The sequence below is a fragment of the Poromitra crassiceps genome (genome assembly GCF_964638095.1).
Source record: "Poromitra crassiceps genome assembly, chromosome: 22".
Lineage (NCBI taxonomy): Eukaryota > Metazoa > Chordata > Actinopteri > Beryciformes > Melamphaidae > Poromitra > Poromitra crassiceps.
The window spans coordinates 16,486,287-16,510,545 of NC_139647.1; the positions used below are offsets into that span (position 1 = coordinate 16,486,287).

Sequence of the window (24,259 nt, forward strand, 5' to 3'; positions counted from 1 at the left end):
AGAGCTGCCTCAGGAAGGAAGGGTCCAAACTGTTAACTATCTCATTGTGTGTGTGTGTGTGTGTGTCTGTGTGTGTGTGTGTGTGTGTGTGTGTGTGTGTGTGTGTGTGTGTGTGTGTGTGTGGTTTTGCCAAGATTGAGTCTATGCGTCATTAGCTAGGTTTCCAACCCATAGGGTGCAGATGCCCTGGACTGATATAGCTGCTCTGTGTGTGTGTGTGTGTGTGTGTGTGTGTGTGTGTGTGTGTGTGTGTGTGTGTGTGTGTGTTGTGTCAGGAGTTCTAATAGCCTCCAGATTAACTTGGAGTAGTCCAGCCGCTCTCAATTAAAATCCCATCTCCCCACATGCGGGGGCACTAGATGAGAATGGGCTGTGTGTCGGCGTGGGGGGGCGGGGCTTCTTTGTGCTCATGCTAAAGGGGTTCCCAACCTTTTTTGGCTTGTGACCCTACTTTGACATCACAAAGATCTAGGGACCCGAGACATTCAAATGCCGGTACACCATCGAGAATTCTGACTTTAATCTCAGAATCCTGATTTAAAGTTTTAGAATCTCAAAGATTTTAATCTAAATAAAAAAATAAAATAAGAGTCACTCACAATGTTGATTGAGGCTATGGTCCTTTGATGGAAGCCATTGCAGTATATAGTGACATGTGACATTAGTAACGCAACACTGTTTGGATCTCACCTGCAATTACCACTCATTGCCATAGGTGTCACCCAAGAGAACAAAACTGAAATCTTTCACACTCGGAACTAAAAAAAAAGATTGTGTCTGGTGTGTAAAAAACAACAACAACAAAAAACAAACAAAGATATTTTTTCCCAGGTGACCCTATTTGAATTCCAGGCGACCCCACTTAGGGTCGCGATACCTAAGGTTGAAAACCACTGTGCTGATGCATGTCTCTGTTTGGATTTGGGGGAAGGGTCTATGGATGATGTCTTATCTGGCAATTTAAGTCATTTCTACTAGTCACATGATCAAATCCTATCCCAGTCCTACAATCAACACACTGGTGACAGACAGTTCTGCAGGGAACACGTGGATTCAAACTTTTCTTGGTGGCTATACTTCCTTTTGTCTTTTGTTAGGACCTCCAGCCTGTATCTGTTTTCATTTGGCTCTCTCAAAGCCTGGAACAGATTTCTATAAGAGGACTCTTGCAATAATACCCTGCATTTAGATTTATTGGGGTCTTATAGGGTTGTTGTTGCTCCTCACACCCATAACTCTGCTCTTTGACCCATTTATTTCTCTCTCTCTCTCCTCTCTGTCTCTCCCCTCTCTCTCTCTCCTCTCTGTCTCCCCTCTCTCTCTCTCTCCTCTCTGTCTCCCCCCTCTCTTTCTCTCCTCTCTGTCTCCTCTCTCTCTCTCTCTCCTCTGTCTCTCCCCCTCTCTTTCTCTCCTCTCTGTCTCCCCCCTCTCTCTCTCTCCTCTGTCTCTCCCCCCTCTCTCTCTCCTCTCTGTCTCCCCCCTCTCTCTCTCTCCTCTCTGTCTCTCCCCCCTCTCTCTCTCTCCTCTCTGTCTCGCCCCTCTCTTTCTCTCCTCTCTGTCTCCCCCCCTATCTCTCTCTCCTCTCTGTCTCCCCCCTCTCTTTCTCTCCTCTCTGTCTCCTCTCTCTCTCTCTCTCTCTCTCTCTCCCCTGTCTCTCTCTCCTCTCTGTCTCTCTCTCTCTCCTCTCTGTCTCCCCCCTCTCTTTCTCTCCTCTCTGTCTCCTCTCTCTCTCTCTCCCCTCTCTCTCTCTCCTCTCTGTCTCCCCCCTGTCTCTCTCTCCTCTCTGTCTCTCTCTCTCTCCTCTCTGTCTCCCCCCTCTCTTTCTCTCCTCTCTGTCTCCTCTCTCTCTCTCTCTCTCCCCTCTCTCTCTCTCCTCTCTGTCTCCCTCCTCTCTTTCTCTCCTCTCTGTCTCCTCTCTCTCTCTCTCCCCTCTCTCTCTCTCCTCTCTGTCTCCCCCCTCTCTTTCTCCCCTCTCTGTCTCCTCTCTCTCTCTCTCTCCCCTCGCTCTCTCTCCTCTCTGTCTCCCTCCTCTCTTTCTCTCCTCTCTGTCTCCTCTCTGTCTCTCTCTCTCTCCCCTCTCTCTCTCTCCTCTCTGTCTCCCCCCTCTCTCTCTCTCCTCTGTCTCTCTCTCTCTCTCTCTCTCTCTCCTCTCTCTCCATCCAGACCATAGTGGAGTTGACCCAGGAGAGGGACTGTGTCCAGCTGTCTCCCCTCGCTCCCTGTCCTGTCCAGTCTCCTAACGACTCCCCCAGCATGAGGAGGACAGAAAGCCGACAGCACCTCTCTGTGGAGCTGGCCGACGCCAAGGCCAAGATCAGACGGCTGCGACAGGAACTGTAAGTACAGTAACGCAACCGTGTTATCAGTTAGACAATAAGTATGTATTGAAGGGGACAGAATCAGAGAGAATCAGTTGTCAGTTTGCATGAAGACAATACTTCCCTAGTAACCAAATAACATAGCAACCATTAGCCAATCAGCCTCGGAACTGACCGCGGCGTTTGTGGAGTTTCATTTTTTGACAGCAGGGCGGCACTCGGTGCACAGACCCCCGCACCGCGAACACCGGACACACCGCAGTATCCATAACTTTACCTTAAGTAGGCCCACTTCAATCTCATTGGTTAGAATCAGGCAAAGAACAAGGACGTGTAAATACCAAAACCTAATTGGCTGGATTCAGACAGAAACCGTAAACACTAATCTCATTTGCTAGTTCCCTTTTTTCCCCATTGCCACTTCTCTCACTGTCATTACGTTTTATTTGCAATTCTTAGAGGGAACTGTAAATAGCGGATCCTCATTGGCTAGTTATCAGAAGTTAAGATGATGTCATTGGTCCTCATGGTCATCATGACTTGCACTTGCACATCTGTTTGTGTGATGGTTGATTTGCTGTGTCTGTTATGAGTGTTTTGGAAAGACAGTGGAAGTGAAATAGTTCATAACAAAAATCTCCAAACTTTTGTTTAGATCCATAACAAAGCATATCATCCCTCCCTCACTTTCTGAACATTAAATCATAAACCTTAGTGGTAGTTTTGACATCAGGACTGGAACAGGAAGCTGCAGGAACAACAGTGGACGGCGGTGCAGAGAGAGGAAGACTGATGGAGAACAACAATCCATTTCCTCCCCGACATCTCGATTACTCACATGAGACCGCAGCTCTGTGCACGCACACACAACACACACACACACACACCACACACACACACACACACACACACACACACACACACACACACACACACACACACACACGCACACACGCACGCACACAACACACACACACACACACACACGCGCACACACACACACACACACCATACCGTGGAAAAGCCTTTTAAATTGTACCCATGAATAATAGAAGTTCCTCTTTAAAGTGCTATAAGCCACTAGGCCAGACACAGGCCTAATGGTCAGTGCTGGTCAGTATTAGTACATTTCACTGCTGCACAGACATAATATCTAACTGAATAGATGGGCCGGCGCCGGCATCCTGAGGTCACTGCTGATTGAAGTGAGACTTTGAAGTGCTTTGTTTGGGTCTGCTGTTGTAAGTGCATCCATCAAGTCTGCTGCCTGTATATCCTCTCTGCTCCAAAACATTTTCAGGATTCAGCCTCACCTGAAACTGATCCCGTGTCAGATTTCAATCATGCTCTCGTCTCCACTTTCTGCTGACTCCATGCCTCGTTTTGATGTGATCATTAAAAGTTTATTAAAGGGGAAACATTGTCACACATCAGCAGATCTGACTTTGAGAAGATCTGACTTTGAGAAGATCTGACTTTGAGAAGATCTGACTTTGACAAGATCTAACTTTGAGAAGATCTGACTTTGAGAAGGCTGCGTGTGGACAAAGCGTTTGTAAGCGTCTTTCTGGAGTGGAGAAGGTGCTTCCTGGAGGAGGAGCAGGATGCTAACGTCTCCTGCTAGCTTACCAGCCTGCAGCCGCACCAGCTACTACCTGGTTCAAGTCATGCAACGTTAGCAGCACTTCTAGCAGTACTAACAGTACAGTGTTGTAGAACAAGCAAGGCTCACTAGATGGCAGATATTTCCAATACATGTCCGGTATAATCCATAGTGCCTTTATGATCGCTGTTACAGTAACGTCAATTCACTGATTGGCCTACGACAGCATCCAATTTCTCCATTGCCCGGCTCGAGAAATAATTTCACGTCACCGAGCACTTTTCTGAAGTTTCATATTTCTCAGCTTCTGAAAGCGATCCACTCTTGACGGGAAAAAATTAAACGCCAGCTCCATCGCATGTCTGGAGCGGCCGCCTTTTGTGCTCCTTGTGGACACTTCCTGTTGCTTTTAATGAGGAAAGTATGCTGGAGCTCAGAAGAAGAAGCTAGGTGAACACCAGAGATGGGAAGTAACGAAGTACAAATACTTCGTTACTGTACTTAAGTAGATTTTTCGAGTATCTGTACTTTACTTGAGTATTTAATTTTCTGACGACTTTTTACTTTTACTCGTTACATTTTAACACAAGTATCTGTACTTTTACTTGTGTACATTTTCAAAACAGGTTCGTTACTTTTGTTTAAATGCACGAGAATGTAATTTAAAAACGAGTAGAAACGGGAGAACGGAGCAGTAATAGATGAGTTTCCCAGCGCTGCTGATAAAAGCTCATTCCAGCTCCGCCAATAGTATGACTTGGCACTCCTCCGGGGCGTGGACAAAGCAGAGAAACACGGTTTTTCTCTGAGGGGAGACACACGCAGACATTAGGAGCCGTGCAGACAGCCAGCACTTATTAGCGCTCCTCTTTTTGCAATTCATTCTCTATAAATACGCGCTTAGCGCGCATCTCTTTCAAGAAGCATTTCATGCGTTTAAAAGCTGGTGGTGTTTTTTTTAGCTGAGGAAAGTTTAACAGGAAAAGTGCCCTGCTCCTCTTCACTCCTCCCACCTCGAGTCTTCTCCCAGGAGAGGAGGATTTTCATCTCGCTGCTGCCAGAGTTGCCAATAATCTGGCTTTTCCAAGCATTATTTTTTAAATAACCGCTCCCTGCGTGCATGGCCCCTTATGCTGTTGTTCTAATACATACATTCAGTTTGTGCACTGTCAACATTCAGCTAATATGGAATATGGTGGTGTTCTTCTAACACCAGAGACAGTTCTGTCTTAATAATAAACCTTGAATTTGTGAATGTGATCAACCTGTGGACATTCAGTTCCTTCAGTCTCTCAGTATCATATCAGTCTCGAGTATTGTGATACTGCACTTTGTAAGGGACACCTTGTATCCAGCAGTTAAACTTGTCTAACTATTTGCACATTCATATATCATGGAAATATTAATGAGGGAGGACTAGATATGATTTTAATGGGGGGGTTTTTGTGTGGAAAAACCATAGCACACTATTTAAAGTAGAGTTTTAAGATGTGTAAAACATTTGTAGGGGATCTTTTATCCTCAAATTATATTCTATGATGTGAGGTTCAGTCATTCAGAAAGATACAGTAAAAATACTTTTACTTTTACTCGGGTACATTTCAGAGCCTGTACTTTTTTACTTTTACTTGAGTAAAATAATTTAATCAGTACTTCTACTTTTACCAGAGTAGTTTTTTACACAAGTAACTGTACTTCTACTCAAGTACAGAATGTCAGTACTTTTCCCATCTCTGGTGAACACGCAGCCTAAAAATGACCAGAACCTCTGGATGCTTTTGCCAATAGAAAGTGTATTTTTGGAAGTGCTTTGAATTGTCAAAAAAATCCATTCAACTTGCTATAACCATGTGTTATTTCAAGCTGTTTTGAGTAAAAGCTGTCTCACTGACTTTTTTCAGTGGGTTCCTATGAGGGTCTTCCTTGGAAATGGGAACTGTTTATTGAAGGTTGACCTGACAGATGTTGCAGGCTAGTCCGGTTGCACTTTGCAACGCTTGCTACGGCCGTTCGTGGTGTATTTCATTGCAAGAATGAAAATGGTCTTGTGACCCGATTGTAAAAGTGTGAAATGTATTCCAATAAGTGGATCATCTTTATGCTGAATTTAGCATGGTAGCTAGCTATGTTGTTACGAAAAGCAAGGCGTTATTGAGCTGCCAGATTTTGCAGTGGAGTTCAGTGGGAAGTTGTGTCCTTAACAGAACTGTGAGGGTGAATTGCAGGCCAGCATTTCTTAATCAATAGGTTGCATCTCAAAGTGGACCGTGGGCCAAACTGTGGTTGGTCTTCACATGACAACAGTAGAAGCAGCATGCCTTCATGAGGTTTCTGTCTCGAGATGAGCATCAAGTCTCTTTATCAGGTTCTTGTCCTGTGAGAAGGTCTGGCATCCATTGCTGTAGGCCTCTCCTTTATACTTCCCTGACCTACTTGTTGATGCTTTCTTGCCTCGACCCAAACAGCAGTGATCACCAAGCCGAGGAGTTGATTTAGATTGTTGGTTGGTTGCTATGGCGTTGTTTACTTGTTGCTGCAGTACTGTGTGCGGTCTGCGGGGGTACAGCGCTATCGTCATGTGATGCCAAAGCCCAGTTTGAACTCGTAACCATAAAAGACGTGCTGAGCTTGTGTGTGTGTGTGTGTGTGTGTGCGTGCGTGCGTGTGTGCGTGCGTGTGTGTGTCTGTGCATGTTTGCATGTGTGCGTGCGTGTGTGTGTCTGTGCATGTTTGCGTGTGTGTGTGTAACAGACCAGGTTCAGTCAGAGCCTTGGGGGTTGTGTTCTGTGGTGTGTTGTTAATCCTCCTGTTAAAGCTACTGTGGCTCTGCAGCTTCTCCTCCAGTCTCTTCAAACTCAACCACACACAGCGTCTCTCTCCCTACGTAACGCTGGGCGAGCGAGGAATCACTACATCTCTGGAGCCTCGTCTAGACGCTCGTCCCAAATGGACCTTTACTGCCTTTGGTCTGAGTTCTATTGATATATTGTAGGTCAATAAGATTGGATGTTTGTGCGTGCGTGTGTGTGTGTGTGTGTGTTTGTGTGTGTTTGTGTGTGTGTGTGTGTCTGTGTGTGTCTGTGTGTGTCTGTGTGTGTACTGTACTGTACTGTATAGGCCAGGCTGAGCCAGCTCCAGGTGGTACTAAATTGTTTCCTGTTGAGGTGAGGCTGGATGGCTGATGACAGGATCTGTTATTCTAGCTGTATATCTCTACGCTGCACAATAACATAGAGGTGTGTGTGTGTGTGTGTGTGTGTGTGTGTGTGTGTGTGTGTGTGTTTGTGTTGTGTTGAGTTCAGTCCACCTAAACTGTGTGCTCTTCTATGTTTGTTTTTCTATGTGAACCACATGGAGACATGGGACACATCCTTCAAAGTGAGGACTTGTAGTTGGTTCTGAGTTTGACGAGGGTCTATTTGCAGGTTAGGGGCTTAGACTTGGGCTTAAGGATAGAATCTACATATTATAAATATATATAGATACATTTATATATATATACAGTATATATATAATAAATATATATATATTTGAAATATATATTTATCTAGTCAGGGTAAAGGTTAGGCATTTTAAGGCAGGGATTAATGAACGTTGCCAGTGGAGGTTTTCACCAATATAGCTGTGTGTGTGTGTGTGTGTGTGTGTTCAGGCGCGCGTGCACCCGGGCGTGTGTGTGTGTCTGTTCAGGCACACGTACACCCGGGCGTGTGTGTGTGTTCAGGCACGCGTGCACCCGGGCGTGTGTGTGTGCGTGTTCAGGCATGCGTGCACCCGTGCGTGTGTGTGTGTGTTCAGGCACGCGTGCGCACGGGCGTGTGTGTGTGTGTGGGCATAGATGCAAATGTGTTAATTCATTCTCATAGTTGCAGTAGAGGCAGCTGCATCCATAATGTGAGCCCCAAGCTCATCTGTCATGCTAGAGTTGACAGGTGTTTGTGATTTGGGGAAGGGGGATGTGTGTGTGTGTACGTGTGTGTGTGTGTACGTGTGTATGTGTGTGTGTATCTTTCTATCTGATGAGACCAAAACAGATGGGGATGCAGGAACATCCTGTCTGCATATCAACTCTCATCTCCTGAAGTCTTTTAGCCACTGGAGGAAATAGGAGATGGAAAGAAAGGGAGCAAGGATGTCCTTTCTTTATTGAGATTCACCCCAAGGTGCTCACCAGAGGGCTGTAATCAAATAGGCCATCAGATGTTCAGCGGAGCAAACAGTTTGTCAGACACACACACAGACAGACACACACACACACAAACACACAGACAGACGCACGCACACACACACACACACACACACACACACACACACACACACACGAGCACACACACACACACACACACACACACACACACACACACACACACACAGAGACACACACACACACACACGCACACACACACACCCACACACACACACACACACACACACACACACACACACACACACACACACAGGAGAGCATGTCAGGAATGCAGTCCTTTCTCTTCAAAGTGGTGGCACATTCTTCCTCTACAGTAAGAGCCTGCAGTCTGTAGTCATGTTTCCATCAACATATTTTAATGTGCATTTTGATGTATATTAGAAAAGGTTGATGACGGCAACATTCTGAGAGAAAGAAAAAACTTCTCAGTTTCGGGAAAAAAGTTGTTACGCTCGCCTGAGGTGGTTTTTGCCTTTTCCGTTAAAAAGTTAACGTGTAAAATGGGAGATGGAAACACTGATGACGTACAGTAGTGAATATGTAACTGACATGACTGATCAGCTGGACCCTGTGTCCTGCACAGCTGCTGGTGGGACTGACAGAGTGATCAGCTGGACCCTGTGTCCTGCACAGCTGCTGGTGGGACTGACCTAAGCCCTTTTCCCACATGCGCTTTGTACCGCAAAATGACCGGAACGTGGTGTAATGCCTGTATGTGGGAAAGGCGCCGTGCCGGTATAAGCGCGACCCCGTCGTCCCCGACATTTCACCAGTTTCGATCCAGTCAGAAGAGCGGTATGCTCTTAAGGGGACGCAAGTGGAAACGGCTCCAGTCATTTTCCGCGACAGCGGTCCTTCAATCATGGGCGAAGTGTAGCCTACACACGTTGCTTAATGTTCCAGCGGGCATAATCTAATCATTCGCGCACATTAAAGCAAACTGGCGAAATGATCTTGTGATAGCCTAATAAGAGCAGTATGTCAGCTTGCTGATTTCCGAAGGCAAGCCGGATGATCCCTGCTCCACCCTCTGCCAATCTGGGGAGAGCCGAGACTAGCACCATGCTTCCTCCGACACATGCACCTACTTACCTGTACCTGTACCTTAATCCCAATTTTAACATTGCATTTCAAAAATCGTCTCCTCTCTCTCTGTCTCTGTCTCTCTCTCTCTCTCTCTCTGTGTGTGTCTCTGTCTCTCTCTCTCTCTCTCTCTCTCTGTCTCTCTCTCTCTCAAGCATCAGGCTGCCCCATTTATCTGCTTCTGTATTTAAACAAATTATATAGGAGAGTGTTCAGTAGCATGACACACTGCTATTAGTAAGGGAACAGAACTGTGTGGGTGAGAGGGAGTGTGATGTTTAAGGCTGATATGCCACTGGTAACCAGATGTTATGTAGACACTCTCTCTCTCTCTCTCTCTCTCTCTCTCTCTCTCTCTCTCTCTCTCTCTGTTATTTGGTCTTATAGTCGTTCTATCAGTGTAGCAGAGGGGTTGAGCCTCTTTGATGCAAGCAGTTAGCAGTTTTGCATACTTATTTGCATACTCTGAACTGGTCACAAGGTTAGAATACAACACAACAGTTGTGTATTTGTCGCTGTGTGATCATGTCCAGCAACAGGATCTTGTTTATTGGTAGTTGAGCTGAATGGACTAAACACACTAGACTAAACACACTAGGCACACTGGACTAAACACACTAGGCACACTGGACTAAACACACTAGGCACACTGGACTAAACACACTAGGCACACTGGGCTATTGTAAGTAAAGAAACCTGCTTAGTGGGTTGATTGATGCATGTCAGAATCAACATGTGTGCTTGATGTGTTGCTGTTAAACTCAACTGAACTAAAAGGGTTCAATACCATAATCCATCAACTTTGGAACACAAATAGTACCTGGAATTGATTAATACATGTTTTTTTGTAATACTTTATTGTGTCAATAGTCAATATTGATACATTTGATTTTCTTTGTTTCTTTCTTTTTAAACTTGACATTTTTTTGAACGTCTCTTTGTTTTGTGATCCATCATCACCCATACGATGAATGAATGTTTAAGAGAGAGATGGCCTCCTTCATATCCAACATGTTGACTCATATGAAAGAAAAGTAGGACAGATTAAAATAATGATAGTTATGCCTTCTGTATAGATACCCACAGATAGTTTGACTCTGCAAGTAACAGCATTGGTAACTAGCTAGTAACTAGCAGTAACTGCTAGTTTGACTCCCAATGTTGACTGACAGATTAAAGATTGGTAATGTTCAAAAACATAGTAGATAGATGGATGGAAAGATAGATAGATAGATAGATTTGTGTAGCTTGTAGAGTTTAGCGGTTCTACTCTCTGTGGTTCATGGCGCTAACTGTGCCACTCTGTGCTCCTCTCTCTCCTCTCTCTCCCCCTCTCTCTCCCCATTTCTCCCCTCTCCCCCTTTCTCCCACTCTCCTCTCTCTCCCTCTCTCTCCCCTCTCCTCTCTCTCCCCCTCTCTCTCCCCCCTCTCCTCTCTCTCCCCATTTCTCCCCTCTCTCCCCCTTTCTCCCACTCTCCTCTCTCTCCCTCTCTCCCCTCTCTCTCCCCTCTCCTCTCTCTCCCCCTCTCTCCCCCCCCCTCTCCTCTCTCTCCCCATTTCTCCCCTCTCTCCCCCTTTCTCCCACTCTCCCCTCTCCTCTCTCTCCCCATTTCTCCCCTCTCTGCCCCTTTCTCCCACTCTCCCCTCTCTCCTCCCCTCTCTCTCCCCTCTCTCTCCCCCTCTCTCTCCTCTCTCTCCCCTCTCTCCCTCTCTCTCCTCTCTCTCCCCTTTCCTCTGTCTCCCCTCTCCTCGCTCTTTCAGAGAGGAGAAGAGTGAGCAGCTTTTGGACACCAGACAGGAGCTTGAGAACATGGAGGTGGAGCTCAAGAGACTTCAGCAAGAGGTAACACACACACACACACACACACACACGCGCGCACACACACGCGCACATGCACACACGCACATGCACACGCACACGCACACACACACACACACACACACACACACACACACACACACACACCTGCTCTGCCCTCTTTCTAGTTGTTGTACTCAGTGCTTTGTGTTTGCTGTGCTGCCAGGCTGTGAGCAGCAGCAAACGGCCGTAGCTCATTATGAGCTATTAGAGCTGTTAGAGCTATCTTTAGCTTAGCAACAGACTGACATGGCTTTTGATTTAGAGCGGGCGGCTGGCTGGCTGGATGCAGTAAACAATGTGGATGAGATCAGGCTGTGTGTGTGTGTGTGTGTGTGTGTGTGTGTGTGTGTGTGTGAGTGTGTGTGTGTGTGCGTGCACGATTGAAAGATTGTTTGTGTCTGCTCTTTCTCATCTGTTGATGAAACAGACACGTCTCAGTGGCTCAGATGTTAGTGGTTCATAGCTAATCTACTCACCGTAGAAGATGAAAGCCAGCGTTAATGACCCCACTGACTTAGAAAGAGGACTGTGAGTGTGTGTGTGTGTGTGTGTGTGTGTGTGTGTGTGTGTGTGTGTGTGCGTGTGCATCTGTGCGTACAACGGTGTCTCTTTGTTCCTGTCCTCTGTGTTCCTGTCCTTCTCTGTGTGAATGCTTTTGTGTGAGTCTGTATTTAGAGGCAGGTTTTCCATGCACGGACAGACAGTGTATAGTAATGTATAGGCGCGTAATGTACACATAGAACACATGTCCACATGTCCGTGCTCGCTGTGTGTTTGGCTGCTGCAGAGCTACCAGCTGCTGTCGGACGCGCGGTCGGCCCGGGCGTACCGCGACGAGCTGGACTCGCTCCGAGAGAAAGCCGTCCGCGTGGACAAACTGGAGAGCGAGCTGAGCCGATACAAGGAGAGACTTCACGACATCGAGTTCTACAAGGCCCGAGTCGAGGTGCACGCACACCCACACGCACACAATATAGTGTATATATATAGCGCCAATTGATTTATGATTACGTTTGCTGTTCATTCTACTGTTACTGTTATTGATAGTACTGATTGTATTGATAATAAAAACAAAAACAATGTTAATACTATCTTTTTTCAAGAGGTTCTATCCAAAACATAATTGTGATGATGTTACAATTTATAGAAGTTACAGTGATTCTTGCGGGGAGAGTTTTCTTTAACTAGTGTTGTGTGTTGATGTGGTGGTTGTTTGTGTAGGAGCTGAAGGAGGACAACCAGGTCCTGCTGGAGACCAAGACCATGCTGGAGGAGCAGCTGGATGGGAACAGGTCGCGGTCGGACAAATTGCACCTCCTGGAGAAGGAGAGCCTGCAGCTCAAGTCCAAGATGCATGACCTGGAGATGGTGAGATGGGTGGATGGATGGATGGATGAATCAATAGATGACTGATGGCTAGATGGATCGATTGATGGAGGGAGAGTGGAGTGCACAGAGAGAGTGATTAGATCTATGCATCAGGAGCCTGCAGTTGGTAGTGGAGATAGAGTGAAACAAATTAAATGAAAGAACGGGGACATCTCAGCATTTGTGTGTCCAACATGTATTCATTTCAGTTTTCATGCATGTTACGACTATTTCCTGAGATGTTGGAAACACCTCACATGTATCTGCCGTCACCAGGAGCGGGACATGGACCGCAAGCGCATGGAGGAGCTGTTGGAGGAGAACCTGGTGCTGGAGATGGCCCAGAAACAGAGCATGGACGAGTCGCTGCACCTGGGCTGGGAGCTGGAGCAACTGTCCAAGACGCCCGATCTGGCCGAGGGTAAGAAGGCTAAGGAGTGGAGAAGAGGAGAGCGAGAGCATGACTGGATTGCCGAAAACCTGGGTTTGCAGTGTGGTGATAGGGGAGGAACGGGGAGAAGATCGGGTGAAAGGAAAGATGGGTGGATGGTCAGGAGGAGTCAAGGATCCAGGTTTCTGTGTGTAAATTGAGAGGCATGAGTAAAAAACTAGGGCAGTGGTTCTCAAAGTGGGGCCCCAGGGGGTCCCCAGGTAAAAGGGGAATAATTTATTTTCACTATAGTTCCATCCATAAGTAACACAATAACAGAACTTACCCTTTCTGTAATAAAACATCTCAAAGCGAAGATCTTATCAGACGAGCGTCTGATCGTTTAATTTGCATCAGTTTAGGGGTCGTTGACTTGAAGACATTTGAAAACCACTGGACGAGGAGATAAAGAGGTGTGATAAAGGAAAGGTTGAGGAGGTAGAGGATCGGAAAGGAGGAGAGGTTGGGGTCGGTTTGAAAGATCACTCTGCTGACGTTTTAACTGAGGTGAGCAGGTAGTGAAGACAGGTCAGGGAACTAGAGAGGTTGGGCCGGACCTGGAGGCTTCAGATGGCCAACAGAGCAGACTCTGGCCTGTGGCTCTTAGCCCTGGCTTCCTCCCCGGCCCCAGACTCCGGTGCTTTAGACCTTTGCCAGCTTCCACTGGGTTTTCTCTCCACTCGGTTAAGTCCTGTAATTAATAGTCAGTGGCCCCTGGAGGATAATCTGTGAGTTTGGATTATGAAGACGGCTAAGAGGGTTAACTAGCCAGGGATCTGGATAAAGACCTTGTTTGTTAAAATAGCAGTTAAAAGGTTTAAGGATGGCAGATGTTGTGTAGTATAATTAGATATTTTAATTGACTCGTTTAATGGTATTGAGTATTGACTTGATATAATGATAATAGACAATTAGGTGCTTCTTTTTTGCTTATTGCATTTTTTGCACAGATGTGTTTGTGTGAATCCTTTCTTAAAAAGCATGATTTATGAATGTACTGTGGTCCCCCCTGCAGCGCCTCAGAAGTCTCTGGGCGAGGAGGTGAACGAGCTGACGTCCAGCCGCCTGCTGAAGCTGGAGAAAGACAACCAGACCCTGCTGAAGACGGTGGAGGAGCTCAAAGGAGGGGCCGGGCAGGACGCCTCGGGAAAACTGGCCAAAGCCAGCCAGGAGAACCAGAGACTGACCAAGAAAGTAAGCAATGGAGCTTGTGCTATATATATAAAAGGTTTGCGAAAGAAGATTGTAACTGATTTCCCAATTTGCTTCTGCAGAAAGGGTTGGGTAAATAGTCGGCATCGAGAATTGTTTCCTCAAGAGAGGTACATTTTGTTTTGCAATTCTTCACAACACAGCCCGTAAAATTAGATTTGCATCACGAGAAATATGACTTATTAATAGCTTGTAAAGCTCTGAGAGGGTATCAGGCACTGAGGCTGGATAGATGCACGTTCTGGAAAGTCCAGTTTGCTCTATAAGGATGCAACTAAACATGGTCCAAACTAGTTAGAATGAAACGGCTTGTACAGGCCTACAAGTTTTTTTTTTAATACTACGGTACTAGAGACTAGAGAGAGAGAGATGCATCAGTGTGTAGGTATTAGGTAAATGGATTAATAGTATATATAGTACAACAGTATATGTCTATTAAGGTTTATAAACCGTGTTCTCCATTTTTTGTCTTTTTCTGCAGCACTGTTTTTAACTTGTTTGAAAGTGCTGTATACGTTTCTATCCCTCATCACATTCAGCACCAACCCACTCACATTAGCATCTGGGCCCCGCCCCCTCTCTCATATATCACTAAACACTCGGCTTCCAGACACTCTCACTCAATGGCAGGAGAAAGGACAAGGCAACAGAAAGAAAGAGAGAGAAAGAGAAAGAGAGGATAGAGAGAGAGAGAGGATAGAGAGAGAGAGAGGACAGAGAGAGAGAGAGAGAGGATAGAGAGAGAGAGAAAGAGAGAGAGGATAGAGAGAGAGAGAGAGAGAGAGAGAGAGAGAGGGGTGGATAGGAGGATGAAAGCCAAGCTGTAAATCCAGCAGCGCTGCATAGCATTTGATTATCCAGTGTTTGACACTGGAACGCCCCTCACTAAGAGAAGCCTCTCAGCTATTTTCAGAAACAGAAGCCTCTCTCTCTCTCTCTCTCTCTCTCTCTCTCTCTCTCTCTCTCTCTCTCTCTCTCTCTCCCTCTCTCTCTCTCCCTCTCTCTCTCTGTGCCCCCTGAATACGAAAAGCATGGAAATGTGTTTTCCTCTCACAGAGTGAGACATTAAACTCTGGGTGGCGCAGAGTCCAGAGCAAAACACATAAAGACGCGAATGCAGCTGGTAGACTTGAACAATAGAAACAGTCTTCTGTGTGTGCGTGCGGGCTTGCGTGCGTGCGCGTTGTATTCTAAGTAGCTAAAGTATAGCATGGGTTAATAATTGCACCGACTTGTCTAGGGTTCACTTAGCGAGCATCTATATATACAAAAAGTGCTTATTATCCAAACGTTGAATGTGCGCGATCAATAAGCATATGGACGTGCTGAATCAGTAGAAGCAGAGATAGGAGACAGAAGTGGTGAAACTGAAAGTTTGCTCTGTGCGTCTCACTCTGTCTCCCTGAAAAACTCATTAGCCCTTCAGTATGGGACGTACACAACCTGATGATGGCTTGTGATGAACCCCATGGTGACAGCAATGTACCCTCTTATCACCCAGCACCCCAGCGTTTAGCCTCGGTGACAGCTACCTTCAATGCTTTGGGTTTTTTTCTGGCATCGTTATTCCCACTGGGCAGGCCCAGACTTTGGATGTCTTTGGGGCTGCATATTGGCGAGACTCAGGTTTTGCTATGCAAGTCTAGAAATGTATGGAACAATAAATGTCATTTAAAAATGCTATGTACACATAGCATAATAATGGTCTTGATGGTCATTACCCAACCTCTACAATTGATCATAATGGAATAACAACCAAAACATTCAAATCCAATCGAGAAATTATGGTCCAGAATTTACAAATGTTATCTTAATTGATTATCGTTCTGTGCGTGTGCGTGCGTGTGCGCGCGTGTGTGTGTGTGCGTGCGTGTGTGTGTGTGTGTGCGTGCACAGCTGGAGCAGTTGGAGAGCGAGCTGACATCAGACAGAGAGTCTCTCCGCGGCGCAGAGTCGCTCAGCACTGACCTGATGAAGGAGAAGGCCTCATTGGAGAAGACTCTGGAAACACTCCGAGAGAACTCCGAGAGACAGGTACACACACGCACGCACACACACAGACACACACACACACACACACACACACACACACACACACACACACGCACGCTTTCCTGCATGGCACATTATTACAGTAAATTAAATCATCTGCTGTCCTGTAAATGACGTCAGCAATTGACCTCCCTTCCAAACTGTAGTTTTATTGCTCACATTGTGGTTGATGTTGTTGCCATGAAGCCTTCCTACAAGTGCTGAGTATATGAAACATGAGAAACAGGCAGAACAGACATGTTGAGCGTATGTACATGTACAGTATGGATGTCCTGTCTCATGAACATTCTGATTGATGGCGTTACTTATATAATGGCTTGGTACTGTATGCTTTATGCATGTCCTTGTCCAAACAGTTGTTCCACATGCTTTAATCACTTTAAATCAATTTAAATATTCAGCTAATGTCCTTATTCAATGGAACATAATTACATGAACCGGTTAATTGAATAATGTCTTAATCTGAGAATTATCATAATAAGATTTATGGGTATTGTTGTTGGTATTGACGTGCATGTGAACATAACATATGTTCACATGCGGCTTTAGCTCAGGAGGTAGAGCGGGTCGGCCAATGACGCAAGGGTTGGCGGTTCGATCCCCGCTCCCTCCCAGCTGCTGTCGCTGTGTCCTTGGGCAAGACACTTAACCCTCCTTGCTCCCGATGGTGTGTAGGCACCCTGCGTGGCAGCCTGCCGCCATCGGTGTATGAATGGGTGAATGTAGATTATCTACTGATTGTAAAGCGCTTTGGATAAAAGCGCTATATAAATGCAGGCCATTTACCATTTACCATTTACATTTTGCATGCAGATGGTCTAATTACAACTCTCGCACACGGGTTCGAGACATTGCGTCACACACTTGCTGCCCTCTTCACAAGACCTTTATTGATTCTCTTTCCAAGAAGCTCCAACAAAATAACTTGACTGAGTCTAAGTTTAGACGGAGTTTTCTTTAGCAGAGAGACAGTCTTTGTGCAACTGAACTGCCTTTGGCACAGATAACTCTTTAGTGGAGTTAGAATGATGTTTTACGGAGTAGACGGCCTACTGCTGCTCCGTGCCCCAGATGCAGTGGCTTCTCCTGCGTCTGGAGGGACTTTATACATGTTGGACCAAAATCTGACAGCTTTGATCAGGTTAAGCATCTGCTTTGTAAAATGCTGCCCTGATGAGCTACAGAGACGTTCAGATGTTTTACACAGCAGACAGCAGGCACAGATTACTGTGGGCAATTCTGTCCAGATGCTTCATCGATGTAAACATTATGAAAAGTAACTTGCGAAGGCTGATTTCAAAATACATACATTTCAAATGAATTGCAATGTTCTATATAGTCCCTCCTTGGAAGATGCTTAATATTTGTGCTGTACATTTCATTAGTTCTCCCCACATCAACTAGAGAGCTTTAAGTAAAAACTTGTTCTAGCAACAGTCACATTCCTCCTCTGAGCATCAGCTCACAGCAAAATATATTTTGACCACAACAGAGTGAGATGACGTGCTGTGTAGCCTCTTCTAGATGCTGTGAATCTCTAATATAATGACTTTTCATCAATGTCACCAAGACAAATTACTGTAGTCATTTAGATCCATCGGTCTGTTATTCACTCAGTCATTAAATCTCTGCTGTCCTCTCCCCAGCTGAAAGGTCTGGAGCAGGAGAACAAGCACCTGAGCCAAACCGTGTCCTCCCTGCGCCAGCGCTGCCAGGTGGGAGCCGAGGCCCGGGTCAAAGACGTGGAGAAGGAGAACCGCATCCTTCACGAGTCCATCTGCGAAACCAGCGCCAAACTCAATAAGATGGAGTTTGAGAGGAAACAGCTACGTGAGTGACATGTTATGTTCGAGCTTTTCATGTTTCCTGTTTTCCTAGCACCAAGTATGACTCTGTTTTTCTCCATCCATCCTTTCCAATCACAATGAAGAAGAGTAATCTTCTGACAAGTTCTAGCATCAATGACTAACAAGGCAGTCTGACTGTTTATGAATATGTGTTTGTTTCCCGTGTGCAGGTAAGGAGCTGGAGGTGTTGAAGGAGAAAGGCGAGCGAGCCGAGGAGTTGGAGATGCTCCTGCAGAAGCTGGAGAGGGAGAACGAGAGCCTGCAGAAGAGAGTGGCGAGTCTAGGCATCACCTGTGAAAAGGTCTGCTCCATTTTTCTGTCTCTCTGCCTGCCTGGACTGCTTCCCCAGATGGTCAGATGCTTACCACACATTTACTGGACCTTAATGGCCCTAGTTTAATATTAGCGGATTTGATGTATTATTATCCAACTCAATTAAATGATGGTGTAGCAATGGTCACATGTGAAGCAGACTCATTTGCACTCCTTTTAATATGAGAAGTATTTTGTCTCTAGTCCTGCAACATTAAAAGCTAACGCGTGCGCCACACAGCGCGTGTCCGTGGCGGAACCTGTTGTTTTTTATTTCGGCGGCCATGTTAGCAGGTTAGAGCAGCCACACAGCCTGCCTGATCAGCGTGGCTCGACTGCGTCTCAGCTGCATGTCATCTAGAGTTTCGCGGTCTTGCCTATTTTTACCGCGATAGGCGCACAGTTCCCAGCAAAAATAGACAGCAGCAGCTCGGCTTGGTTGGTGAAATTCGCATTTTCTAACAATATTTTGGAACCAGTGCCAGTGGCGAGTAATTAATTGGAATATTTCAGGCTGTCCTGACATGAGCTCATCAGGTCTAGCTTCTGGCATTAACGTGAAGCTTTACTTCTGTGTATGTAGGTGTCTTCCTTGGAGAAGGAGAATAGTGAGCTGGAGGCAGAGGGCCGTCGTCTGAAGAAGAGGGTGGACGCTCTGAAGAACATGGCCTTCCAGCTGGAGGCTCTGCAGAAGGACAACTCCCAGCTGGAGCAGGAGAACCTGGAGCTGCGGCGCTCGGCTGAGAACCTGCGCTTGGCCGGGGCCAAGGCTGCTCAGCTGGAGGCCGAGAACAGAGAGCTGGAGAGCGAGAAGAGCCAGATGAAACGCAGCCTGGACCTGCTCAAGGCCTCCTCCAAGAAGAATGAGAGATTAGAGGTAAGACTTAAGGACTGACAGTCATCTCTTCAGTTGATGTATTATTACAGAATAAGAGGAGCCAGCTAAAATGCAACTGTAAGCTGTAAAGGGTTTTCTTTGAGAAGCTGGCAGTAGTGGCTGCACTGCTAATCTGTTATTATATTTGACTATTATATTATTCAGGGCTGCCACACCCCCGGAAAAACGAATGATAAAAGAGAGATAGGTTTGAAAGTGAAGTTGATTTTTCTTTGGAATACTGTCAAAATGTCACAAAATGCTGGACCTGAAACAAAAACTAGACATTCCTGTTGTGCGAAAATATTGTTGGTTGTTGAGTTAAAATATAATAATCCTTGATTTTAAAATGAAAAACAAGCAACAAACAAGAAAAAAGTGTAGATTGGGGGTTACTGTTTACTTCAGGCTTATACAAATTTGATAATGGAAATTTTAAAAGAAGTGATGGATAACTTTTGGCATTTAATCAGTGGAAAGGGGTGATTATAGCTACAGTACACTGTATTACAGAACCAGAGAAGCAGTGTCAAGAAAGGTGTTTTAAAACAGCTGTACTATTAGAGGCATCTTACACACTGTGTATTGATACTTTCATATCAAGATTTGTACAGGTGAGTTACTAGAGCTTTGGCATAGATTACTGTAGCAACATGGAGCTGCAGCAACTAGTTCATGGTTGCTTTTAATATCCTGATCTGACTCTGCCTCTCCCAGGTGAGCTACCAGGGCCTAGATACAGAGAACCAGCGCTTGCAGAAGGCTTTGGAGAACAGCAACAAGAAGATCCAGCAGTTGGAGGTGGAGGTCCAGGAGGTGGAGGCTGAGAATCAGGCCCTCCAGCGCAACTTGGAGGAGCTCAAGATCTCCAGTAAACGCCTGGAGCAGCTGGAGCAGGAGGTAGGCAAAAATACAGTTTCTTCTACATTGATTCAACTGTGTGTGTGACCCATCTGTTTCTGAGAAATGGCAGCCGGAAAAACACAACCCCATATCAGGGCCAATGTTTAGCTCCAAATAAGAAGTGTTTTTGAACTGCAGCTAGCTCTGGAGCAGGCGTAGACCAGGCAGAACATCCTGTGGGATACAATGCTGTAGGTGCTATGACCGACATAGCTTCAGTTACTTTTCTGGGATGGACTGATTTTTTTCTTGGCAGAATCGGGTCAATTGGATTGTCCCAAAGTTGCAAACCCCGCCCACCGTGTGTTCCAGGCAGACTAAAGAGTGCATGTGTGATATAACTGAAAGGATGACTCACATCCGGTGTCGAAAAAAACGTTAGATTCTGTTCTGACAGTTATCATCACACATCACCGTCATATCAATTATAGGGATATTTTTGGAATGCGCACAGAACACAGGATTCTCAGGAATTGTGTGTAAATTATGCTCTTTCCCATTTACACCAAAAGTGATCCGATCATCAGATAATGTTTAGTGATCCATCAGCTTTATCTCCATCACTTCTCCAGAACAAGACGCTGGAGCAGGAAAGCTCCCAGCTGGAGAAAGACAAGAAGCATCTGGAGAAGGAGAACAAGCGGCTGAGGCAGCAAGCGGAGATCCGAGACTTAAAGATGGACGACAACAACCAGCGGATCTCCTCCCTGGAGAGGGAGAACCGCACTATGGGCAAGGAGATGATCTTCTTCAGGGACTCCTGCACCAGGGTCAAAGACCTAGAGAAAGAGGCCAAGGAGCTGGTCAAACAGGCCACCATCGATAAGCGAACTCTGGTCACACTCCGGGAGGTAAGAGGACGGTCTCTGAAAACTCAAGCGCCAGCTTAATGAAGGCCTTATAGTTTGTCCAAGGTTTCTCAAGTCCTGTGACTGAACTTGACCTGCTCCTAAATTTGACATCATCATAATGCTTCCTTGGTGTTGAAAGTTCAAGCAAATCAAAAAAAATGTCAAATGGCACTTGAAGAATTAATGTATAAATAAACTGAAATTAAATTCTGTTTTTAGTCACAAAAATGTACAATTACGGGAATCTGAACTTTACCACTTCGACTTTAACGTTTTCTTTAAATTACTACACTATGATTATCAATGGCGATTGAGTACAAAGTACTGATAATTTGCATATTATATGAGCAGTACTAATGACCAGAACAGCCTTATTAGCTCATTATGACTTTTATAATAAAATAATACAACCTGGTCATTGATTGTGTGTGTGTGTGTGTGTGCGCGCGCGCGCGTGTTAATGTGTACAGGAGCTGGTGAGTGAGAAGCTGCGGACTCAGCAGATGAATAACGACCTGGAGAAACTGACCCATGAGTTGGAGAAGATTGGGATCAACAAGGAGAGACTCCTGCATGATGAACAAAGCTCTGATGACAGGTGTCTTCCTCACAAACACACAGTGGAACTAAACGACACAAAACAATAATTGTCTAGTTTGTTTGAACAAAACAAATGATAACTGTTTTATGATTGTTCTTAAAACTGTTTCAGCCTGGAACCTAAATAATTAACCCAAATCTCTCATCTTGGCATTAGAATTGTTAAAAGTTATCAGTGCTTTTGTTCTTCTAAAAGAAACAGGCCTGTGATCCATTTGAGGCTTTGGTGCGGTAGTTTATTAATCCTGGTGACCTATTGCAGAATCATTCTGTGATATATTTATTTTTGAGCCAGTATTCTCCACCTGCCGCATTCCTTGCCAAAAAAATAATTTGGCCTTGATACATTGAGGCTTTATCCATAGATATTATATTACTATAGATGGGTCACCGCAGGCTCCGCCAATTCTAACAAATGGTAGCAGCAAGTCTCCTAAATGGGCGTGGTCAACCATTGACTCAGACCTGCCGAAAGTCTCCTAAGTGGGCGTGTCCGTAGAAAACCATGGGCAAAACCCACGTGACAAAATGACAGGAAGTGAGTTGAAGTTGGGCCGTCTTGCTTGAATCCCATCGTCTTTGCTTTATCTGTTGTGTTATTGATGATGATAACAAATCGAACTCTCCCTGTGTGCTCAGGTTCACCTACACACACACACACACACACACACACACACACCCCTACACACACACACACACACACACACACACCTCACAGCTAACAGCTAACTGTCCCTGTGTGCTCAGGTTCAGGCTACTGGAGTCCAAACTGGAGTCGACTCTGAAATCGTCTCTGGAGATTAAGGAGGAGAAGATCGCCGCCCTAGAGGCCAGACTGCAGGAATCCTCTAACCTCAACCAGCAGCTCCGCCAGGAGCTCAAGACGGTCAGCAACACACACACACGCACGCACAGTCGCACACACACACACACACACACACACACACAGCAGCAGTTAAATATTAGCATCAGTTATATATTGCACTTGGGGACGGGTAGTTGTTTTGGAGTAGTATGTTGAGTGCCCTCACACACACACGCACACGCACACACACACACACACACACACACACACACACACACACACACACACACACACACAGGATCTTTATGTTGGAGGAATAAAGTCAATATTGTATGAAACAGGGAAATCCTACACATTGTAATTGTACAGTTTGGACATGAAGAATGTGCATCCAGCATTTTGACTCCTGTCCCTCTCTCTCTCTCTCTCCAGGTGAAGAAGAACTATGAGGCGCTGCGTCAGAGGGAGGAAGAGGAGAGGATGGTGCAGAGCTCGCCCCCTAGAGGGGGGGAGGACCCACAGTCTGTCAATAAATGGGAGAAAGAGAGCCACGAGACCACAAGGGAGCTGCTGAAGGTCAAAGACAGACTCATCGAGGTGGAGAGGAATGTAAGTTAACATCTAACAACTGACCCCAAAAAGTGTCCAAATGTGACATTGATTTTCCTGTGTGAATGAGGTACCGTACACAAACATAGGACTTAAAAAAGAAATAATAATAATAAATATATAAATAAATAAATAAATAATATATATATTTATGTTATATTGTGTATGTGTATACATTTGCCTGTTTTTAAAATCTATATCCTGCATCCTGTTCATGTGTGTGTATTTTTCCCAGAATGCCACGCTGCAGGCTGAGAAGGTGGCCTTGAGGAGCCAGCTCAAACAGCTGGAGACTCAAAGCAGCAACCTGCAGGCTCAGATAGTGGCGCTGCACAGACAGACGGCCTCCCTGCAGGAGAACAACACCTCACTCCAGACGCAGAACGCCAAGCTGCAGGTAAACCAGCATACACCTCAAACAGATAGTGGCTTCACAACAGCTGACTGCTCTCTCCTACAGAGCAGCAATACATTACAGATACAGATCACCAAGCTACCAGTATGATAGTGCACAAGCTAACCCTACATACCTGAGATACCAGCATACCCCTCTCTCCCCTTTCCATGCGTAAACCCGCTCTGTGTCCTCCTCCTCCTCCTCCGTCCTCACCTCTCTTCTCCCGTAGGTGGAGAGCTCCACCCTGAGCTCGCAGGGCGCCGCCCTCATGGCTCAGAACGCCCAGCTGCAGAGCCAGCAGAACAGCGCCGAGGGCGAGCGGGAGGGAGCGCTGAGGGAGAAGGAGGAGCTGAGGTCCACCTACGAGTTGCTCCTGCGCGACCACGAGAAGCTGGCGGCGCTCCACGAGAGGCAGGCCTCCGAGTACGAGGGCCTGATCGTGAAGCACGGCGGGCTGAAGAGCTCCCACAAGAGCCTGGAGCAGCAGCACAGGGACCTGGAGGACAGGTGAGAAGGGGGTGGAGCACCATGGAATGGGGAGGGGACATCCTGGACCATATGGACCTCTGTGTTCCTATTGGTGCTTGGAATCCACTGGTGAAAGGTGCTCGCAACATGTTTGTGTGTTTGCTCCTGTGCAGGCACAAGCAGCTGCTGCAGAGGAAGGGGGAGCTGGAGGAGCTGGAGCGGACTCTGAAGGAGCAGCAGGAGAAGATGGTGTTGGAGAACCAAAGCCATCGAGCCACAGCCGACCAGTGCAAACTTCTCAAAGAGGAGAATGACAGGTCAGTCCAAGCTGGGGGGTTATACATTTTGAACTTAGTGTTATGGTTTTGATTTTAAACTTGATAACCATGGTCAGTCAGATGCAGCAAGGGTTGCAGGTTGACAAAGTAATACCATTTGTATGTGTGTATTATGTCA

General features: G+C 46.0%; 1 protein-coding gene across 1 annotated transcript in view; it reads left to right on the forward strand.

Moving 5' to 3' along the window:
• Positions 1-24,259, forward strand: part of ccdc88ab (coiled-coil domain containing 88Ab) — a gene marked incomplete at both ends in the record, with an annotated part of 94,219 nt that overhangs the window by 55,761 nt on the left and 14,199 nt on the right. The window contains 18 exons of the mRNA XM_083658022.1: positions 2,164-2,336; positions 10,973-11,054; positions 11,860-12,018; positions 12,294-12,440; positions 12,717-12,861; positions 13,886-14,064; positions 15,979-16,116; positions 17,781-17,964; positions 18,152-18,282; positions 18,877-19,170; positions 19,888-20,070; positions 20,646-20,924; positions 21,395-21,522; positions 22,272-22,410; positions 22,762-22,938; positions 23,174-23,335; positions 23,565-23,842; positions 23,977-24,120. Coding sequence (XP_083514148.1) covers positions 2,164-2,336; positions 10,973-11,054; positions 11,860-12,018; positions 12,294-12,440; positions 12,717-12,861; positions 13,886-14,064; positions 15,979-16,116; positions 17,781-17,964; positions 18,152-18,282; positions 18,877-19,170; positions 19,888-20,070; positions 20,646-20,924; positions 21,395-21,522; positions 22,272-22,410; positions 22,762-22,938; positions 23,174-23,335; positions 23,565-23,842; positions 23,977-24,120 — 3,122 coding nt within the window. The remainder of the gene's footprint in view (positions 1-2,163; positions 2,337-10,972; positions 11,055-11,859; positions 12,019-12,293; positions 12,441-12,716; positions 12,862-13,885; positions 14,065-15,978; positions 16,117-17,780; positions 17,965-18,151; positions 18,283-18,876; positions 19,171-19,887; positions 20,071-20,645; positions 20,925-21,394; positions 21,523-22,271; positions 22,411-22,761; positions 22,939-23,173; positions 23,336-23,564; positions 23,843-23,976; positions 24,121-24,259) is intronic.